General features: G+C 34.9%; 1 protein-coding gene across 9 annotated transcripts in view; it reads right to left on the bottom strand.

Annotated features, from left to right (window-relative positions):
* DMD (dystrophin) overlaps positions 1-20,221 on the bottom strand; it is a 1,148,563-nt gene that overhangs the window by 720,820 nt on the left and 407,522 nt on the right. For 8 of the 9 annotated variants that reach the window (XM_074814589.1, XM_074814586.1, XM_074814591.1 and 5 more), the window contains 5 exons: positions 17,870-18,040; positions 15,389-15,571; positions 13,727-13,861; positions 12,810-12,959; positions 4,722-4,883 (listed from right to left, as the gene is read on the bottom strand). In XM_074814589.1, the coding sequence (XP_074670690.1) occupies positions 4,722-4,883; positions 12,810-12,959; positions 13,727-13,861; positions 15,389-15,571; positions 17,870-18,040 (801 nt within the window). Of the gene's footprint in view, positions 1-4,721; positions 4,884-12,809; positions 13,034-13,726; positions 13,862-15,388; positions 15,572-17,869; positions 18,041-20,221 lie in introns of those variants that run through there. The other variant, XM_074814595.1, reaches the window with a different exon arrangement.

Raw genomic sequence — 20,221 nt, 5'->3', positions numbered from 1 at the left:
AAACACACTATACAAAATAAACTAAGTTGTACTATCCTCTACTACATCCATGTTCATCTGTCCATATTACACATCCTCCAACAAAATACATCAGTCAATACTAGTACTGGGCAACTGAATACTGTTTAATTCTCAAAAACTGAAAATTACATAGTCAGAGTAATAAAACTATCAGCAGTGAGCGCTGGATCTGAAGACAAGGGCAATTACATTACCTTAAGTTTTTTCCACTGTTTGTTCTAGGAAAACATGGTCTAAATTTAGTATAGAACATCACTTTTCTACTATGTATTTCATAAAGTTCTACTGCATAAAAAGGCCTGGACCTGACAGCAACCCTAGGAGTTCTGCAGTGGCACAAGAAGATGATGACAGTATGACATGATTCAGGCAAAATGGTGAACGTCTAGTTGTTCTCTGCTTTTTTGTAAACTAATTCATTATGAACTCAAATTATACTAGAATATCTTTGTAATTAATGAGTCCTTCACATAATATTTACACCAAAATTGCCTAGATATGAATTTGGAGATTTGGCTTTCTTGAATCGCAAAGAACAGCTTGCCAGCTCTTCTTGGTGTATGTGGTTTTCTGATTTCTATTTCTCTAAATGCTATTTAGCTAGCCTAACAGCTCTCAAGAATGGTGCTCAGTTTAACTTAATTTTAGCTTACTTTCATGATTGCTATCAATCCCTAAGGAGTCAGATCTCAGCCTAATGTATGGAGAAAATAAAACATTTAGAGAGCATTCTGGCAAGTTAATCTTTATAAATGGAAAGATCAAGATTCTGGTAGACATGAAAAACATATCTGAAATAATTTCATAACTGTTAGTGGTTACCTTTGAAAACTTTGAAAGGATAAAGTACCAGAAGATCAGAAAAATGAAGCTGAAGTACCCATCTTTAAATGCACAAAAAGAATATGTGACAGTGATGTCACACATTTGAAAAAATAGAAGACAAGCATATAATACATATAGAAGGTGATGTTATAGCAGGAATGACATCCAGGTAAGTGTCAACAAGAACAGTGTACTTAGTTTTGGACACTACTCTTCAAGAAAGATTAACTGAAGAGTCCAAATGAGAAGAACAAATCATCAGAGAAACGTGACTGACAAGGCAAGACTGAATAAGTTGAACGTGACAAACGCACTTCATGCATTTAAAACAGTTAATGCAGTCTTCAGATGTTATAGAGTGCGAGAACCTGTATAGTACAGAAATCTGAATAGATACTCAAACAATATATAACAAAATGTAAGCTTACACTTCTGAATAATGCTTATCAACCATTCCATCTTTGACCACTGATCTACACATGGCTGAACAAAATAATTCTCACAATTTCTAGCAGAGGAAAAGTAAGTGTAAATACCTTTAACATTAGACATTTTACTAAGTAGACAATTGTGAATTCTTCGTCCCAAAATATTAGTCTGAAGGCAATGAAGCATGGCATTATTCTTGTCAAGTGACACATTGCACAGCTGAACAACCCCACCATTATATCATCACATTAACTTTGGTTTTGAACATAGCACAATGACATTTTATAAACAGATTAATAACCATTTTCACTTAGAAAATAGTGAGGTGTGTAATGTTTATCACTACAGAACTGAAATTATTCAAGGAGTTCATTGAAAAGGCAAAGTATATTGCTTTCGCTTTTCTCAGAAACACAATATTGTTCATTTATTCTCCACATTGCATTTTACATAAGTCTACAGGGAGCACAACAGACAAATGATTTGTCACATGTAGATGAAAAGTGAAATAAGTGTATTTTCTGTCCCATAATATAAACACCCCCTAAAAAGAAGTACAAAGTGGAGATTCTCTCTCCTATCAGAAATTATTTAATAACAAAGGCACAAAAAAAATCTGAAAAATATTTTGTCATATAAATATAACATTTTCTGTATGGATTTATTTTCTTCCTGTCGGTTAAAAAGTACTTGAAAAAAAGTCAGCAACTGCCAAATTCTTGTGAAAATGACTTAATTCCCTGTATTTTCTTGGTAAATTTAGAGAAATCAAAGAGAGTTGGAATCATGAGATCAAGCATACAAACGAATAAACTTTCCTTCTGGAATATTGTTTTAGACCTTACCTTATTCTAGCTTTTTTCATCATCACACCTTGAGGAATCTGAACTGACTTATCTGTGCAGTTGCTGTTAGATTGCTTTGTCTGAATACTGTACCTTGTGCTGAAAATGAGTTGGGTGGCAGCGGCTCTCTAGCATTAAATTCTCAGTGCCACATGGTGGAGTAAGAAGCACACAAAATTTACATTCAAAAAATGATTCAAAGGAGAAGTTGAACAGCACATACTTAACTTCTCTTTTTTTCTGTCAACTTTCTGAATAAACTAAATTGATCATTTTACTTAAAAGGTAAATATAATTTTGTTTTCTCAGATAGATTTCTGATTAACTGAACCAGAGGTTATTCCTCCTATCAATGCTCTAAAATGGTTTGAATTTTTGAAGCAAACACACAGAGCTCCCAAACCCTCAACAGCTTTCTGATTATAGATTCTCCCATATGTTCTTTTAGAAATGCAACACATACTGCTGAACAGTTTGCTAAATCCCTCAGCATGGATACACTGACCCCTGCCCAGAAACCAACATCACTCACTGAAAGATTCCCATTCCAGCCGTGCAGACACTATTGTAGGGTATCTTATATGAATGAACTGTTTTCAGCTCTACAAAAGAGCTGTGCCAGCAGAAGCTCCACAGGAGATGTGGCCATTCAGTATGTACCTCTTCTGTCACCGATTGGCATGGCCATTCACTAAAGGAATGACTCAGTATATTTATCTGCATAAAATTGACTGTTTATTCCCTTTCCCTCAAAGGGTTTTAAAGAACTTCATGACTGAACTTCAGAAAACTTCAATATTTGCATTAAATCTGTTCAGTTCTTAATTAAGTTTTTTTCATTAGGTCCCACTGGCATCTTAAAATAAAAACATGAAAGGAAAAAACTCAGCAGCCTCTATGCTGGTTTTCCCACAATGGATATAGTATAATCAGGTGAACTTGACAACAGACAATAAAATCTCAAGAACAAAAACAAGTTCTGCAAAAGTACTAAGCTGGTATTTTTCCATGAAATTGTGCTAATTAAGGTTGGCTGAATTTTGTGCTGCTTCAGTTGCTGAAGTTCTGAATTATTTCCTTTTACACAGCCTGTAATCATTGCCATTATTGTACCAGAGGATGCACATAAACCAGATGCATCCGTGGGTTATATGAAGCACCACTGAAAATCGCTACAGTGTAAGGGTCCAAATACACCAGAAAAAAAAGCACAGTTTTATAGTAATTTTTTCTTTATATATTAAAGATATATAATTAGAAGACGAGAAATTAAACTGATACATCTTTAACAAATGGTGATTTGGATCCTATTTCACTAAAAATTGTTTACATTATTCATACTTCAAGGAAGGAGAAAAATAATACAGGAGAGTCAACTGACAGCTAACATAGTTTAGGATTCTAACTGAAACAATAGTTCATCTGAATTTGATCCTATTCTCATACTGACGTAAGTTAGAAGCAAATAAATTATAATCCGTTTCAAAATAATACTGAATGCAAATATGAGCCTGTTTTCTAAATATAACTTTTTTAACTCATACACACACATAAAAATATGTGCATGTACCTACAAACACACACACATTAGAAAAGCAACTGAAAGGTACATCTATCTACATTTTATTTCAAAAGATATGGGTACCTTTATTTTTAAAGGAGAGGAAACATGATTTTCAGGGCTACATATATTCAGCTCTGAATATGTTTAAGATCATCTAAGCTACTCCATACAAGACACTAATTTTTTAGAACGATTTCAAACTTCCAGGCATGCCAGAAAAAATACAATTGAATGCCTCTTCTAAAATCATTATAAAGCATTAGTTTTCAATTTCCCTGTAGCCTTTTTTTGTTTGTTTACTTTTGTAATCTGACTTCCTAAAATCAGGTGGAATTTACAGAAAAGTTGCTGTACATAATATTGTAAACTATTAATAATTTTATACCAGAGATATTTGCTTTTATTTAATTTGTATTCTTACCATTTTAATGCTGCAGTAAAGCAGACATTACAGAGAATAAAAGAGTAAAAATGAAAATTAGATGTATATTTTTATTTCAAAGGCTCAATCTCAATAAACCGTTTCTAAAAAATCGGAAAAGCTGTTTCTGTTAAACTTACATGAGCTGTAAAAATTTAAATGTAAGTACATCTATGTACACATCATGAAATAATTAACAATGTTGTATATGTTTCAGTAATTTAGTAACAATCCCTAGGCCAGTTAGTCAACTTTGTAAAAGAGCCATCTAAGAGCAGTGAAGATGATGAGTTTCTTCTTTCTAGGATGGGAACTAGATTTTAAAGAGTCACATGGTTTATCTTTGTCATTTTAAAATTACTGCACAGACTTCCATGACATGTACAGTTCTTTACATCTTCTGGACAGGTATATAATATAAATCAGAAGGAAAATATGACTTACTAGAAGATTATCTTGAACTTCTCAACGTAATCCTACCTAAAATTTACTTGCACTTTCATACTGATCATGTGGCAAATCCCTGCTATTAATATGAGGCTGGGGGACAACCAAACACTCTTCAGTTGATTGAGAAAACCAGTAAGCACATCAGTTCAACCTGTATATAACTTACCTGTGCTTCCTGAGGGACCTGCGCTGCATCAACTCTGTCTGCAATGTAGGCTGTTAGCTGTTTGTCAATAACAGCAAGGGACTCTTGGATTAAGCGGAGGGTTTTGTCAGTCTCCTGGGCAGATTGAATACTCTGTTCAAGACTCTTTTGTCTTCTCACAGCCTAAAAACAATGACAATGTGATCAATATTTACAGTAATAATGCATATAATAAATTTTTTCCCACAATTTTTTTTTTTCAAAAACTGCAGGCTAAGAATCAAAAATAGTACTCCTGAGTTATGCTCATTCACCATTTTGTATGATAAGTTGCGTATCTTTTTTCCAGCCATTCAGTTCTTTTTAGTAAGAAACAAACAAAACCCCAGATTGCATGGCCAAGTTCTAAAAAACATAGGACCCTGAAAAACCAATGCATGCATTGAAGATTTCTATACAGAGTGAAAGTTGGAAAAGCTGCATAAGAAAACCATCCTGACAGTGCTGTCTTTAATTCTGAGGCATAGTGGTCCTCCTGATCTTATTATATAATTCAAGAGATTTTGTTTACTGAGAACAGGGTTACTGTCATCACAATCCCATCCGAGACAATCTACTTCAGTAAGTGAGAGGGATAAAGACTCTCTTGAGAAGGAGCTCTCTTATATGAAGTATAAATAGCTGGCTGGAACAGAGGCAATGCCTACTCTGGAAAAAAGAAGAGAGGGATCCTTGTCTTGTCTTTGGACTTGCACAACCTATTATCATCCTAACCATAGTCTCTTTTAGCCTAGGAAGCTGACTCTTGCTTCTACTCCACCAGCAGTGCCACAGTGGATTGCCTACCATCACCTTTTACACAATCCTTTTTTTGAGAAGGATGCTTTCCTTTTAAAGGAGCTCACCTTATGGTTTACCAAATCACAGAAATAAATTGTCCTTCCAAGCTGTCCTTAAAACACATGCATATTTAAACACTTAACATAAATGGGTTACCTTTAACTATTACTTGTTAACAGTTTAATATGTTTCTTCCATCTGTCATTGTGTCCACCTGCAGACTCATATCTTACTTAGGCTACAGCTTCTGACTACCAGACTTTCTGATTTATACACAGCACATAATAATTATCAACAATCTCAAATGCAATAGAGTTTTTTGCTGTACAAGCCCAGTCATACTGCTGACCACAGAATACAGTGACTAACTTTCTTTGACATGAAGCAAAGGAGAAGGCAGAAAGCAAGCACTCTTTAAATAACATTGTTAGGTGTCCTGCCATTTTTCAAGTCAAATCACACTTTTTCTCTGTGGTGAGCCTGCTACACTTTAATTTGATTTCATACCTATTACAAAACTCTTGTCTTGAACAAAACCAACTCTCAGCAATTCAGTGAGAATGTTTGATATATCTGTACTTTCTTCACGGAGCTCAGATTCTTATAGAGCTTTACATTTAACAAATGAAAAAGATTATTACTTGTGAGCATTCTTGCTAGCTTTTGACTTAGATAAAGGAGAGGGATCCAACAAGTGTTTACTATATTTGTGTTTGTAAGCTGCTTCGTGCTATTTCAAAACAGCTGATCAGATAATCTTGTATCACTGCCAGTTCCAGGAGCCTTCTGTGGAACTGAGCAGCTTTACATATCAGACCCACGCTGTCAGAGTTAATGGAAGGACCTGAGCCACTAAGGTATTATTACCCTACCAAATGAACCATTAAAACAGTGTAACTTCACAGTACAGTATTAAGGCTTGCTACCTAAATGACTTTCACCTTCATCTGATTTGAGATTTTGTATTACAATGTTCTCACCCTGTTCAAAGCGGCAGGATTAAAACCCACAGCTTCCATTTATCGTGGTAGTCCTTACTACTAATTTGTAAACCTGGCTAAGATACAGTCACTCTTTACCTTTTCATTTGCATCACTGTAATTGAAGGACACATTATATCAGAAACAGGGTAAGCACCTTTCTATAGCCCAGGGGTAAGGACATCCTCCTGGAAGCATGGACAAAAATCTCTCTGCCTTTACTGATCTCTTTGAATAACTGGTAGGACTAACCTACGTGCATAGTCCATTCATACTGAGGGCTGCAGTGTCCTGATGTTCAGAAAAGCTCACCATTTAAAAGAAGACACTGAGAAAGTTCCATTCTTATTAGTCATTAAGTGCCTGCACCTTCTGGAGAATTCAGTATACTGGATCAAATTTGGTGCTAAGTCCTTCCGAAAAACTATTTTTATAGCAATAGTTAAAGCTTTGAACCTTTGTTAAATGCTGACCCATGCTAACTACTATTTGCAGCTAGGCACTTGCTTAAGTATAGATAAATTTGCTGCCAGCCTCAGGAGCAGCCTGCATGCTTGCAAAGAAGTCATTATCACTGCATGGAAACTCACAAAAAGTCTTAAAATTATATGACAAATATGTGGTGATTGAAAAATTGTCATCTCTGTGCTATCAGCAGAAACTATGTATATCAAAATCCTATTTTAGAATACAACTGGAAAAAATATTCCCAAACTTCCCAAGGTGAAACTACATCTTTTCCAAAAACCATGAACAGTTTAGGTGAATGAACGGATGATATCAGACAAAGATGAGAATGCAGTGGTACAAGAGAGGAATTATTTTGACAGTGGGAACAGAACCACAGAGCTGAATGGTGGGAAATGGCACCTTCACAGTTGCGATGATTTTCTCAGATCTAAATCGGTGCTGCTTTAATTTTTTTGTCTGTAATGCTTACTGGGAACAGACCCCGTCCTGCATGCTCACCTAAAGTGAGGCCTCTATCTTGACCCTGTTCAATTCACACAGCAAACGTAACAAAAAAGTATTCACAATAATCTTATAAAAGGTACGATACACTCATGTAATAAGATATTTCTCCAGTACACAACAGCTGACTCAAAAACCTAATCCTGTTCACTAAGTAGGTACCTGACACTATCACTGGCATTGCAGAATCCTTACCAATTCAATCAGTAGGAATGCCACAATATGGAGGACTCTTCTTCCTCTTTTTTAGTAGAAAAGAGAGCTACTGATGGAGGTAAGCATTAGAGGGCATTACAAAAAGGGGCAGACATACTACACATTTACATCTATGAACCCAAGTTTCAAATTTGTCCTTAAGTCTCATATGCCTGTGCATGTGAAAATCTACATATGCATATTTTTAAAAGACATGTGAAAGCTGAAATGATATAAATCTATAATATAAAAATATTTTAATTTATGATGTTCTGTTTCGGGGGTGGTTGTTTTGGTTTTTGGCTTGTTATTTTTCTCTGAATGATTACGGTTTTTCTATTCCTCTGTGGAAGAAATAGATGGTTTAACATCACAGTGTATAAATGGGTCTGAGGACATAACAGGAAGCTCTAGCTCTGCTATGAGATCACAGTTAATAAAGCTGAAAGCTTTGGTCTCTGAAGAGAAGTGTCTGACAGTTAATTGCTAAATAGGAAATCTCAGGAAAACAACTAACTGTTTAATTATTTCTGAGCCAGTGAAATGTTGACAGCTGTCAAGGAAAATAAAAGCAAACAAAAAAAATCTGCTGTTAGGCACTCTCAGAATGAAAGAAAAAAGAAAAAATATTTACGGACTGAATTTTTAATTAAAGTCTCTACAGGTTTTTATAGATTTTTGTTGTTATTTTTTTATGATTAAGCATAACATTTAATTTTTATGATATGGGGTATTGCATATATCTATTTACAATCAACAAAGATCAATAGTAAATGCAGGAAATGGTAACATTGCATATTATCCACATAAAATGCCATATTAAGGGAAAGGCTTCACTGAGAGGTGATCAAATATCAGGAAAGCTGGAGGTGCTCAAACAGTTGCTTATGATTATCACTCATTCTTTGAAGTTGAACATTATAAAGCTGTATTTATAGATATTGCCAGTTCTGCCTTAAATAATACGTTTCATGTATTTAATGACATTAGTCACACATGCAGTTACTGAGACCTTGGTTAGAATTTTATGGTTAAAACCAAGTAGGGTTTTGTTGTTGAGGCAGTACTCAGTAGTTGTGCTGTGGGAAAAAATAGAACAAAAACTTTTGAAAATAATAGTACTTTTACTATTACTGTATTTATTTAAAATGTAGAAGCAAATTCATTAATTAACTTACAAGTTACAGCTCATGGAAAGGGAGGTCTGTTAAGAAAGGCAGAAATATGTTATCTCTTTTTTTGGCTCAGTTATACCCTCTAATTATTGAGAAATGTTACCATAGGATAAAGTTAAAAAGTTAGAAAACTTTAAAATTCCTTCTTGTTTAAATTACTTTAAAATTTCACCTAATTCTTGGTGTTACAATGGTTGTGTCTGAGGTATATTTCAACATCTCTGTATGTTTTGCATCAAACCGTTAATGTGTTAATCTCTGCTTTTTGTTTGGAATCAGAGTAGATTAGTGTTTAGATTTAAACTAGAAACACCTTTTCTAACATTCAAAGCATTCATTTTGGGCACAGGAATTTTTAATACCCTCCAAGGTAGAACTAATTCTTCTGCAAATTTTAGTAATATTTCACAGTGTGTTTTTAAAGTAAGTGGCTACAAATATTTGACCTTTCAGCCAAAAAGTGATATTCATCTTTGATCAACTGTATTCCAAAACTGCAAACTATACCAAGGAGGACTTTTTTATCTCTTTAGGTTTTCACTGCAGACAGATTGTGCCTCAGAACTTGTAAAAGCAGCCCTCTGAGCAGCCTTCAAAGCAATCACATGGAGATGGGAAATGAAGAATTCTTTCTCCTCTTAAGAGTAGAACAAAACAGAAAAATTGTGTCAAATGATGAATGTGTGCTCTTTGAAAGAAACAAAGGGTAATCCCGAGGGGAGTCCTAAAGGAAATTAAGAGACAGTCCCTAAGAATAAAAATTGAATCCAGTGTAAGGCCCATCTGAACAATAATGTTTTGTGCAGTTTTTTTGCAAGCATAGTCTCAAGAATAGGTAGCTGACATTTTTTAAGTTTTCTGGAAAGGATGTAAATCACATTCAACATTACAGGGGATGATAGCCACTTGCAATATTAGCTTGAAGTTCTTCAGGCAACAGTGTTTTTTAGATCCAATATATAGAGTTGTAAGTGAATCTGTCCTTGAAAAGTAAAGATAGGGTATATGTTGTTTATCGATCAGCCCCACATGTTCAAAAGCAAACTAAACACACTCAGTCTTTGTTAACTAAAGTAGATAAGGTATACAAACATAAAGCCATTATCTGCCTTTAAAAATGAATCTCTATCTCAGTAGCAATGCTGTACTGTCTTGCAGCATCATTCATATGGCAGTGGTTTGGTTGCTCTATTAGTAGTGAATAAATATTTCACGTAACAGTTTCTGCCCACATGAGCTTATTGCCTTGGTAATTACCTGCACAATTATTCAAACAAAAATAAATACTTAACCACATTAGGATAGTCTATTAGTCTGTCTGAAGTAGAAGTGACCTTGAACACAAGCTAAGTAGTGTTATGTGCCTGCAATGTATTTTTATGCAAGGAGAGTGCATGCTGTTTGGATTTCAACAGGGCTACGCAAACAGCACAGAAAATTCAGTGTCAGGAATCTATGAAAACAAGTGTGTGAGACTTCAGTGGAAAAATTAATAAAGCATTTTGTTATAGAAAACATATAGTAAAGAAGAGGTGTGACTGAGTCACTTGTGATTGAAATAGTTTCTATACAGCTCTTACATTCATATACCGATCTCACCATTAGTATTTGACTACTAAATATCAGATCAAGCTTTCAAAGTCAGGGGGCTTCCTGTGCCCTGCTTTTTGTCTGTATTATAATTAAATCGGAAAACAGTGAATACATTTCCCATATATTTTGCCTATATGCTCATATAAATTCTCTCCAGAAGTTCACACAACATCTTCATGTTGTACTTTCCACATTTAACCCCTGCAGCTGGCATCAGTTTTGATTTAATGCCTATTATTGTGAAGAATGAATAGTATTCATCCATCACACAGCAAGAGTATTTGGAAGTACTGTTTTCACATACTGGAATCCCTCTGTATATTCCCAGTTCTCTCCTCCAAGTCATGAAAAAACCATCAGATACCAAGAAGAAGAATTCCAGAGAATATATCTGCTGTCAAACAGAAGTTAGATGTAAAAGAAAAAAAAAAAGAGCAGGTATACAGAAAGTTATGTTCAGTTTTCTGTTATGACACTGTCTAGCAATATGGGACTATGTGAATGCCTGCACTGCACCAGAACTACCACCAGGCAGTTAATAGAGGGAACCAGGCTCTTCTCCTCCCCATTCTTCAAGTGTATGCTCAGAACAGCTGAGGACCCTTCCTTAATTTTTATTGCAGTGTTTTTACTTCCACTGTTTTCAAGAACAAGTAAATTTCAAGCACCATGAAAGAAGCAAAAATGTTATCATTGTCATTCGAGATTGTTATCATTCTAACACAGCTGCTTTCCAAAGATCTTTACTTGTGCATCATTTGTATTATTGAAACTCAGTAACTTCTGACCATCTTTGTAGCTCATCTTTGAACTTGTTCTGGTTCCAATCATAAAGAGTGTCTCTGTGTCCTTTGCTAGGTCTTTCCCTAATAATTCCTTTCCATTCTTTACCAATTACTAAGCTGACATCTTCCTGATATTTCTCTTCATAACTCCAAAATCTTCCTTCTGAACAGTAACAGTCAGCTCAAAAGTTACAATTTCATATATGAAGTCAGAAATCCTCCATGAGTATCACTTTTCATGTATTTGCACTGAATACTACTGTAATTTAACTACTTTGTTACTCTGTCCTGTAAGGTTGTTCTGCATTTATTTAGAGTTTGTTCCCATCTTTGTTATTAGTAAACTACTAGTAGTTGAGCTATTTCCTTATGTACCCTTTGGTTGTCTTAAAATTATTTGGTGAATTCTGTTCAGTCCTGCCATTATACACATACACACACAGTTGTTTTAGTATGCACACAAAAGTATTTTAAATAAATTCCTGGTATAAAAAGTAAATATTCATGCACAAGTATCACAGTTTTGAATTTATTTACCAGCAAAAAATATACTGTCCCACTAGTGGGATCTGTCAAAGAATTAGTAACATTTTCTTCATGAAGTCTGTGGCAAAGATTGCTAATCTAGCATATTGTATTTGACTCTCCTTGTGCTAAATATGTTTTTTTATTGAAGTGTCTTTACAAAATCTTTTATTGATACAAAGACTTATTTATTGTTTAGTAAATAATGTATCTGTAAGAGAATGTTACTCATATTTAATTTTGAAAATAATTTGCTTCTCAATAAAAGTTTTGTCAGAGAAAGCATCTCTAAATATGTAATTGAAGATTAAATCCACTAGATGGTCTCTTCAATTTTGGAATTTTAGGGTTACCTATTGTAGTGGTTTTGTCTGGGATGGAGTTAATTTTCTTCACAGCAGCCCGTATGGTGCTGTGTTTTAGACCGGTGACCAAAACAGTGTTGCTAACACAGGGATGTTTTAGGTATTGCTGAGCAGTGCTTGAACAGTGCCAAGCCTTCTCTTTCTCACTCTGTTTCTCCCAGTGGGTAGGCTGGGGGTGGGTAAAAGGCTGGAAGGAACACAGCCAGGATAACTGACCTGAATTGTCCAAAGAGAGATTCTGTACCACACAGAGTCATGCTCAGCAATAAAAGGGGGTTGAGGGGGAGTTCTTCCGAAATTGCCATTGATCAGGGACTTGCTAGGCATTAGTCTCCTCATGGTGAGGAATTCATTTGACATCACTTGCTTTTTCCTTTTTTTTCTTTGATATATTAAATTGTCTTTATCTCAATCCATGGATTTTCTCACTTTTGCCTTTCCAATTCTCTCCCCCATCACACCAGGAGATGTGGGGAGTGAGTGAGAAGCTATGTGGTTCTTTGCTACCTATTGGAGTTATCCCACCGCACCTATGCAAACCGTCCACTTCTAAAATAAATCTTTGTTTGTGTACTGTTTAGGAACTATACCAACAAAATAACTTTTTTTTTTTTTTTTTTTTTCATGGTGCGAGACTGTCAGATGTTTAATGGGAGGACAGGTCAATTATTAAATATACCTCCTGCTGAAGTTCTTCCCATCGAGTATTGAACTTCTCAAGTTTCTCATTGATCAATTCATCCAAGATTCCACCATCAGTTAAAGTCTGAGCCAGTTCCCGAATCTGATTGCGATTATCTTCTGGATGTCTCATTAAACGTTCCAAAGACTGAAACAAGGTCAAAAAAGTAGTTTATTTATCTTTCTGAAAATAAGATTCTACAGAGCCATCACAATACACCTTAAAAATGTAAGTAAGAAACTTCACATTTCATACACAATAAAAGTAGAGAGAAAATATAAAAGTATATATGTCCCACATCTTGACAACAAATGCTCTGTACTACTTATTACCAAAAACAAAGAAAGATTTTTTGCAAATCAATAGACTGGGTGCTTGATTTTAAAAATACGGACCATGCCCAAGGAGTTCAGTGGGAGTATTTGTGTACTTAAAGATAAAAAATTTTCTTGAGTATCTAAATGGATGAAGTTCAACAGCAAAAATGCATTATCAATGTAACATTTTGCATTTTGATCCACTAAGAGTATTAATTTAATTTCTACAAATTTGAAAGGTTCCATGAATAAAAATTAAGTAATAAAACAGAGTTGCATTGCTAGGATGACAGCTTGCTCTCTCTGAAATCTTCAACATTTTTTTGACTGGCTTAAGTGAGGCCATGTTTTTTAAGAACATGTATGTTGTCACCAAAAACTGTCTATGACATCGGGCATAACACAATCAATTACTCTGTTTCGCTTAGGTGGATTTGAATTCAAAAACTGATTTGTTGAATCAACTGAGAACACAGGACTTTCCAGATATTCTGTATCTTGCTCATATGTAATGTTGATTTATAGTTTGTTTTGAATATAATGTAATTTATGATTTATCAATACATGTGATTTGATATCATTTAAGTCAACACTTACGTCTAGAGACTCAGAAATCTCTTCTGCACCTCCCTGGATATTTTCAGTTGCCTTGAGTTTCAGTTCAATCTCACTCAACCATTTATTTTCTGCATCCAAATATGACAATAATTCATGCCAACATGCCCATACCTCCTGATAGAGGAAAAAAAAAAATGTTTATTGAGATTGAAAATCTCACAGCTAACTTTCACTTATTAAAACATTGAAAACATTACATGCTTCATCCCCAAAACAACATGGTTGGAATCTGATGGTTATGGTGCCATATTTTTTTCCCAGTATTTATATGTCCCAAACAAATATAATACTCAACCAAAATATTTTGATTAAACAGAGTAAAACCACAGAAGATAACATGAACATGAACACTTCTGCAAAACACAACTTGAATCTCCTGTGTCATGAATTATCCACTTTATATGCTTTTCTGTAAAATCTTCTTGAAATATATAAATATAAAAATTATCAGAATTTTTAAAGACATGTTAGAAGTTTATGTCTTTACTACAAGATGTGGTCAGGTTGCTTATATATTCTGTATATTAATTACTTAAAGCACAGGTTCATAAAATGTCTGAAAACCACAGCTTTCAAGAATTCTGACTGAAATCTTTTCAGAAATTAATTCTAAAGCACATTTAGTGCAATTTATAGACCACTTAAGTGCTAGAGTACTAAACATAATGTTGTAAAATGAAATTATGTCATGACATTTTCCTGGAATTAAATGATTGTGTAATATTTTATTTTTACAGTGCCTGAAGATACTTAAATAAGCAGATAAAACTGGCATTTTATACACAAGCAAAACATTTAAACTCTTCATAAATCATCTTTTCATTGTTCCTTTTTTGTTAGCGGAGATTAAAATAACTTTATTGAGATGCATTAGGCTGTTTGTAGATCATGTTTCCAAGACTGCAGTTAACTTAAATCTCACTTAACTTTGGTCATATCAAATGTAAGCGTCTGGTCTAGGAGGAGGTTATAGAGGGATATTACCACACAACAACATCATCAATGATCAGGGAAAATAGAGATTAACAGCTTAGACTTCACATCTAATTTTCCACAGTGAAATTTAGAGGAGATAAATTTTACCCAGGTATATAATTGTCCTGTATGAAGTTAGCTATTGCAGATTAGTTCACAACAAAAAATCATACCTAATTCACTGTGACCACTGTTTAATATGCAAATAGTCCTATGGCAAGAATGGAGTTGGCCAAAATGGCAGGTTCAACTCAAAATGTATGAAACATATTCAGTTTACCAGCTGTTCTCATGCTGAGACAACACCACCTATCCAGCTTCAGGGCCATTTAATCAAAATCCTTAGCCATGGAAGAAAGAAGCCTGGAGGACCTGGTAAAGACAACGTCATAGGCTTGCTATAAAAGCCAGATGCTTGGCTTAATCTCAGGAGGGATAAAAACCCTGAGCAGCCATTGCTTCTCCCAGCTAAGAGCCATGTCTGAGGCTTCTCTTTTAATATGACTCTCCAGTATATATGACTCTCAAAAAGATTTAGGTATATGGCTCATAAAGTGAGGCTAGCCTTGGGCTACTCATGATCCCATATGATAATGCATCTTTGCTCTCTACCTTACTTTTGCAGTTAGAAGGGCTATAAATACAATGACTGACAAGATATCCAACCTCCAAAGTTTTGCACTTTCCATTCAGTCTGCTGCAAAGTCTCTGGTAACTGGTAATTAGAACATCAAGCTCCTTTTTCAAAGCCTCATGAGCTGCAGGTGGAGCCTTTGCTATAAAATTATTCACAGAATCAGTAATAAGCTTCACTTTAACTTCTTTCTGCATGGCTTCCTCCTTTGCTCTCTGAAGAAAAAAAAAAAAAAAAGATTCTGTCAGAGGGAAAAAAGACCCCAGCCAACAAGACCCATGTAATTCCCAGACTTCTGACATGATCTTGAATGCATCCAAAAAACTTATTTTTCATTTTGTTGCCAATACATGATACTCAATACAATTTAACATCTCACAACTATTTAGTTTTCTAGAGATCTCAGAATAGTGAAACATTTCAGTATTTTATTTTTTTTCCAAGAAATGCTCCAAATACCTTTGCCATGATACCTTATGAACCACAAATGAAATAACAATCTGTTGTGTTACAAATTCATGTATCCAGGTTTAAAGGTACAATCACAAGCAGCAAGGCAGAAAAAAAGAATACTCCTGACTGATTTTCCTCTCTTTGCCACTGTCATCAACCTGCATTTAAAGAGAGATTGAGAAAATAATTTTTCTCCAGTGTATATTTCACACTTTTATGAGAGCGTAAATGTTGATTTCATTCCCTCATTTTACAGAGATAGAAGAATCAGTGCCATTATTCACCGCCAGTGAACATTAACCTAATATGAAGAGAGGACGAAGTGAAAAGTGAGAATCCTCCTAAACAGCACTTTCTGTGTTAGACCCTAGGCAGAGAAGTTTAACAAAGGACGGACCCAGTAAATATAAATATCCAAGAGACACAGAGAACCACAAATGGATGGTGAATTAAAACCAAGAATTAACAAATCCTATGTAACTGATCTGGAACAATCTGCCACCTTTTCCTAGTTTTAGCCTATGTAACCACAAGAACTGATCAATCCAATTCCTAACCTTCTTCCTCCACCTTTTGTTACTCTCCCCCCTGTTTTGCCATCTCATTAATAAGATACAAGATTGTCATAGCTAGCATTGTTTCTTCTGAGTGCTTACAATGCGATGGTGTCTATGACTAAAGTCATACCACTACTGGAAACAGAGTGATGGTATACATAGTGTCAACAGTGTGTACTGGTCTTCACAGAAATTAAAAATGAGAACTCCCTGGACCAAAAACGTTAAAATAAAACCTTGTTTCTGACAACCTTCTTTCTCTTTGGGTCTGAGGAAGTCCATGAACCAGAATAATTTGGATCAGGCTGCCATTGCCAGAGCAAGTTTACTAGGTTGCTCTTGTCTTTTTTCTTCTCTAGCTGTGGGAAGAAATGGGCTGCAGGATGAACAAAGAATTCTGGTCTGGATTTTGCCTGTTGTGTGACAGGAGAGGTGGCTGCAAGCCTTCAGGGAAAGGATCATCAAAAGCAAGTAAAAGGATGCATGACAAATGATGTGGTTATCTGCACAGGTCAAGGTATCACAGTTTGAACATACCTGTACTTCAGCTGGAAGGAGAGAATATTCACTAGGTAATTCATAATGGGGTGTGTCTAAAACTATATATTTTACCTGTTTTATTATGCAGTGCAATGTATAAATTTGCATTTTGTTACTTAATTACTAAAAAATAACTGTATCTCTAGAGCAGATGTTTACTTTTGATATATTTGTCTCATTTACAATGAATTGAACTCGTTCCATATATTTCCATATATTCTGTATATTCTGTCTGGCACCAAGTCATTTCTGTCAGTAAATAAAGAGATCTTCAGTTGCATGATCAGATACTCTCAAACACTGGCAAAACCCTATGGATAATGAAGAGTTTGCGAACCAAGTGTTGTATAGATTGTTAAAGCCATATAATCTGGCTTCCTGAATAGCACAGGCCAAACAACTCACCTATGAAATAAAATCAAGTCCACATCCAGTGGCTGAGCAAGAATGTATTTGAGGATGTATCACAAATTACTGTTTTAGTCCAAAGGCCTTATTCATCCCACATGAAAGAAACATTATTAAGACCAAAATATGCTGTTTCTGTACTACAATATTAAAAAAACAATATATCATGCATACTTAGTGCATATCAACATGCATCCTGAGGTCCTAAATCTTTTTTTTCTCTCTCTAATATAAAGAGAAGACATAATACTGATTGCACTCTATCAAGTAACTGCTACTAACACACGATTCTTAAGTAGAAGAATGTTGAAGCTGCATCAAAGTCATGTATCCAATAAAGCAAAGAGGAAAAAAACCAATGCAGTATTGTGAAAGATTAAATATTTTCCAATATATTACAAATAGAAATTACTTCAAGCTGCCTACTACTTCAAATTTTAGGCTAACAAGTAGATCTCAAAAGGCACCTTCCTAAAAGAAAGAGTAGATTTTCTTTACAATGAAAGCTTCAAAAAGAACTTTAAACACAGCTCAAGGAATTAGTTCAGCTTTTACCTTCAGTTCTTCAACAGCTTTCTGTAATTCATCAGGTGTTTTATACTCAAAATCTCTTTCCAGATATTCTTCCTCAGCTTGTGTTATCCATTCATGCATCTCTGACAAATCCTTTCTGAGACTCACAGTCTTATCCAAACCACCTTTTAATGCTGCCTTCTTAGCATAGGCCTTTAAGAAATAAAAATTACATGGTACTTGAAGTAAGGCTACTGTACAAACTTGACAATAGTTTAGCCTGAAAAGAACCAAATTAAATCCTATACTAATAATATTGCTATAATTAGGCAGATGTTAACAAGTAATTAGATAGATATTAATAATAAGTAATCAAGAAAGTTTTACATGTGTGTATACATCCTTTTTTTAGCAAGTCATTGCTGTGCAGAATGAGTTTTCAGTGATCCTAGAACAAGACTCCACCATATGCTGAGGTCATCAGAAAACAAAGCCGAAAAAAAACATCACCCAGGGACTGTCTTCTAAAAGAGGTACAAAGAACAACCACAGGAGACCTTGAAAGTGCATCAAGGATGAAACCAGAGGCTCTTGAGCTATAAAGTCAGATGACCTTCAAACTAGTTTGAATGTAACTTCCTAGAGAATAAAGCAATATGCATATCTTTCTTCTGATGGAATCATTATTGAATCTCTCAGAAAGGTGTATATCCAAAGAATAGGTAAGTAAAAAAGGAATCTCCTACTGGAAGAAACAACTTATCTTAAAGGGAAAAATACTTTTGTTAAATCCTTTGCCAATCACTACATAGGGGTCATATAACTTATATAGCTCATGTATAGAACTAGAGCTAGATGATATTTAAGGTCTCTTCCATTGCAAACCATTCTGGGATTCTATGAATTATGCATCAACCTAACAAAATTGTCCATAACTGATTGAGCCATTGGCTGAGCCATCTTTCAATGGTATAAAGAAGTTTGCAACACAGTTAGTTGCACTGGTGCCATTTTTCAGAGTTGGGCTTGCAGAGCTGATCACTCCAACATCCTGCACTGTGATGCTACTTCAGTAAATGTTATTCTCAGTAGCATCAGGAGGAACTGTGTCTTACTAGTTGATCTTAGTTTCTGACTCTTACTGCTTTTGTTACTCAACCCTGAGGACTGGCCATTAAACATAAATATTGTACATAAATGTTGTTTTACAGAACAAAACAGAGCAACAATAAAAAGGATGTTCAACAAGTATAAAAGCAGAACCATATGTGGCTCTGCAAAATTGCCTCTTCCTCAGTCACAGCACCAGAAGAGAGGGTCATCTCCCATCACCTGGAAAAGGTATCTGAATGCCAATCATCAGCTCTCAGAGTCATGTTAACTGCATGTACATCAACTCAAGCTGACTTTTCCAAATCCTTTCAAGAAATCCCCACAGACCAAACGTATTTTTATACTAGTCATGTGTTTTAATAGCTATTACTGAAGAAGTTGTGTTAGAAACGCCCACTGTTAAAGGCAATAATTCGTGCTGTGTATTGAATGGAACTATTACAGGCAGATTTTCAGGGAAGTCAGAAGAAAAATGTAACATACTTCTAAAATCATGAGACTTTACTTGATATTTCTCTGAGAGAAGTGCAAAGATATCCAGCTTCTTAATATTACAAAAGTAAGCAATTAAAAACTCCACATTAGTCAAAGGGTAAAGACTACAGAACTGGATCAATAAAATGTCTTAGAGATTTCAAAGACTAACTTTTTTGATAACTATGTTTGTCATAAAGATATATAGAGGGTATTTTTCACATGTAAAGTGAAGAATAATAATTTTAGAAAACATTAGACCACCTTGAAAGGTAATTGTTTTATTGTTATGCAAATAAATGTTTAAAAAGTAGACAACAGGATGAACAAGTAGAAAAAAAAAAGTAAAAATAATGCAACATGAAAGATGTTTCCTTTGAACTGTCATAAAGACTGTGAATCCAAATGCCATCAGTGAAATAGTATTAATTTACAGGTTCCTTAATCTGTAAAATTATTTATTAAGAATGTGTTTAATCAAAATAAAATAACTGTCCTTTCCACTTATGGCCCATTCTCTCAAATTCATGTGACCATTGAGACTGTAATTTACACACATGCACATACTCTTAATTCCAAGTTATAGAATTCTGAACTCTTCACTGCTTTAGTGAAGACTCTTCATTGTCGTGGTTTGAGGTCAGAGGGCAACTGAGCACCATGCAGCCGCTCACTTCCCCCTTCCCCCCAGCGCTGAGGAGGGAAAAATAAGCAAAGATGCCACTCACTCCGCCCTTCCTCCCAGTGCTGAGAAGAAGGGAAGCAAAAGACACAGGAACATAAGATAAGGACAGGAAGGGATGATGT

This window comes from Strix aluco, chromosome 2, assembly GCF_031877795.1.
Source record: "Strix aluco isolate bStrAlu1 chromosome 2, bStrAlu1.hap1, whole genome shotgun sequence".
NCBI lineage: Eukaryota > Metazoa > Chordata > Aves > Strigiformes > Strigidae > Strix > Strix aluco.
Note: the sequence above shows the minus strand (reverse complement) of the source record. Positions and strands in the feature narration are given on the sequence as shown.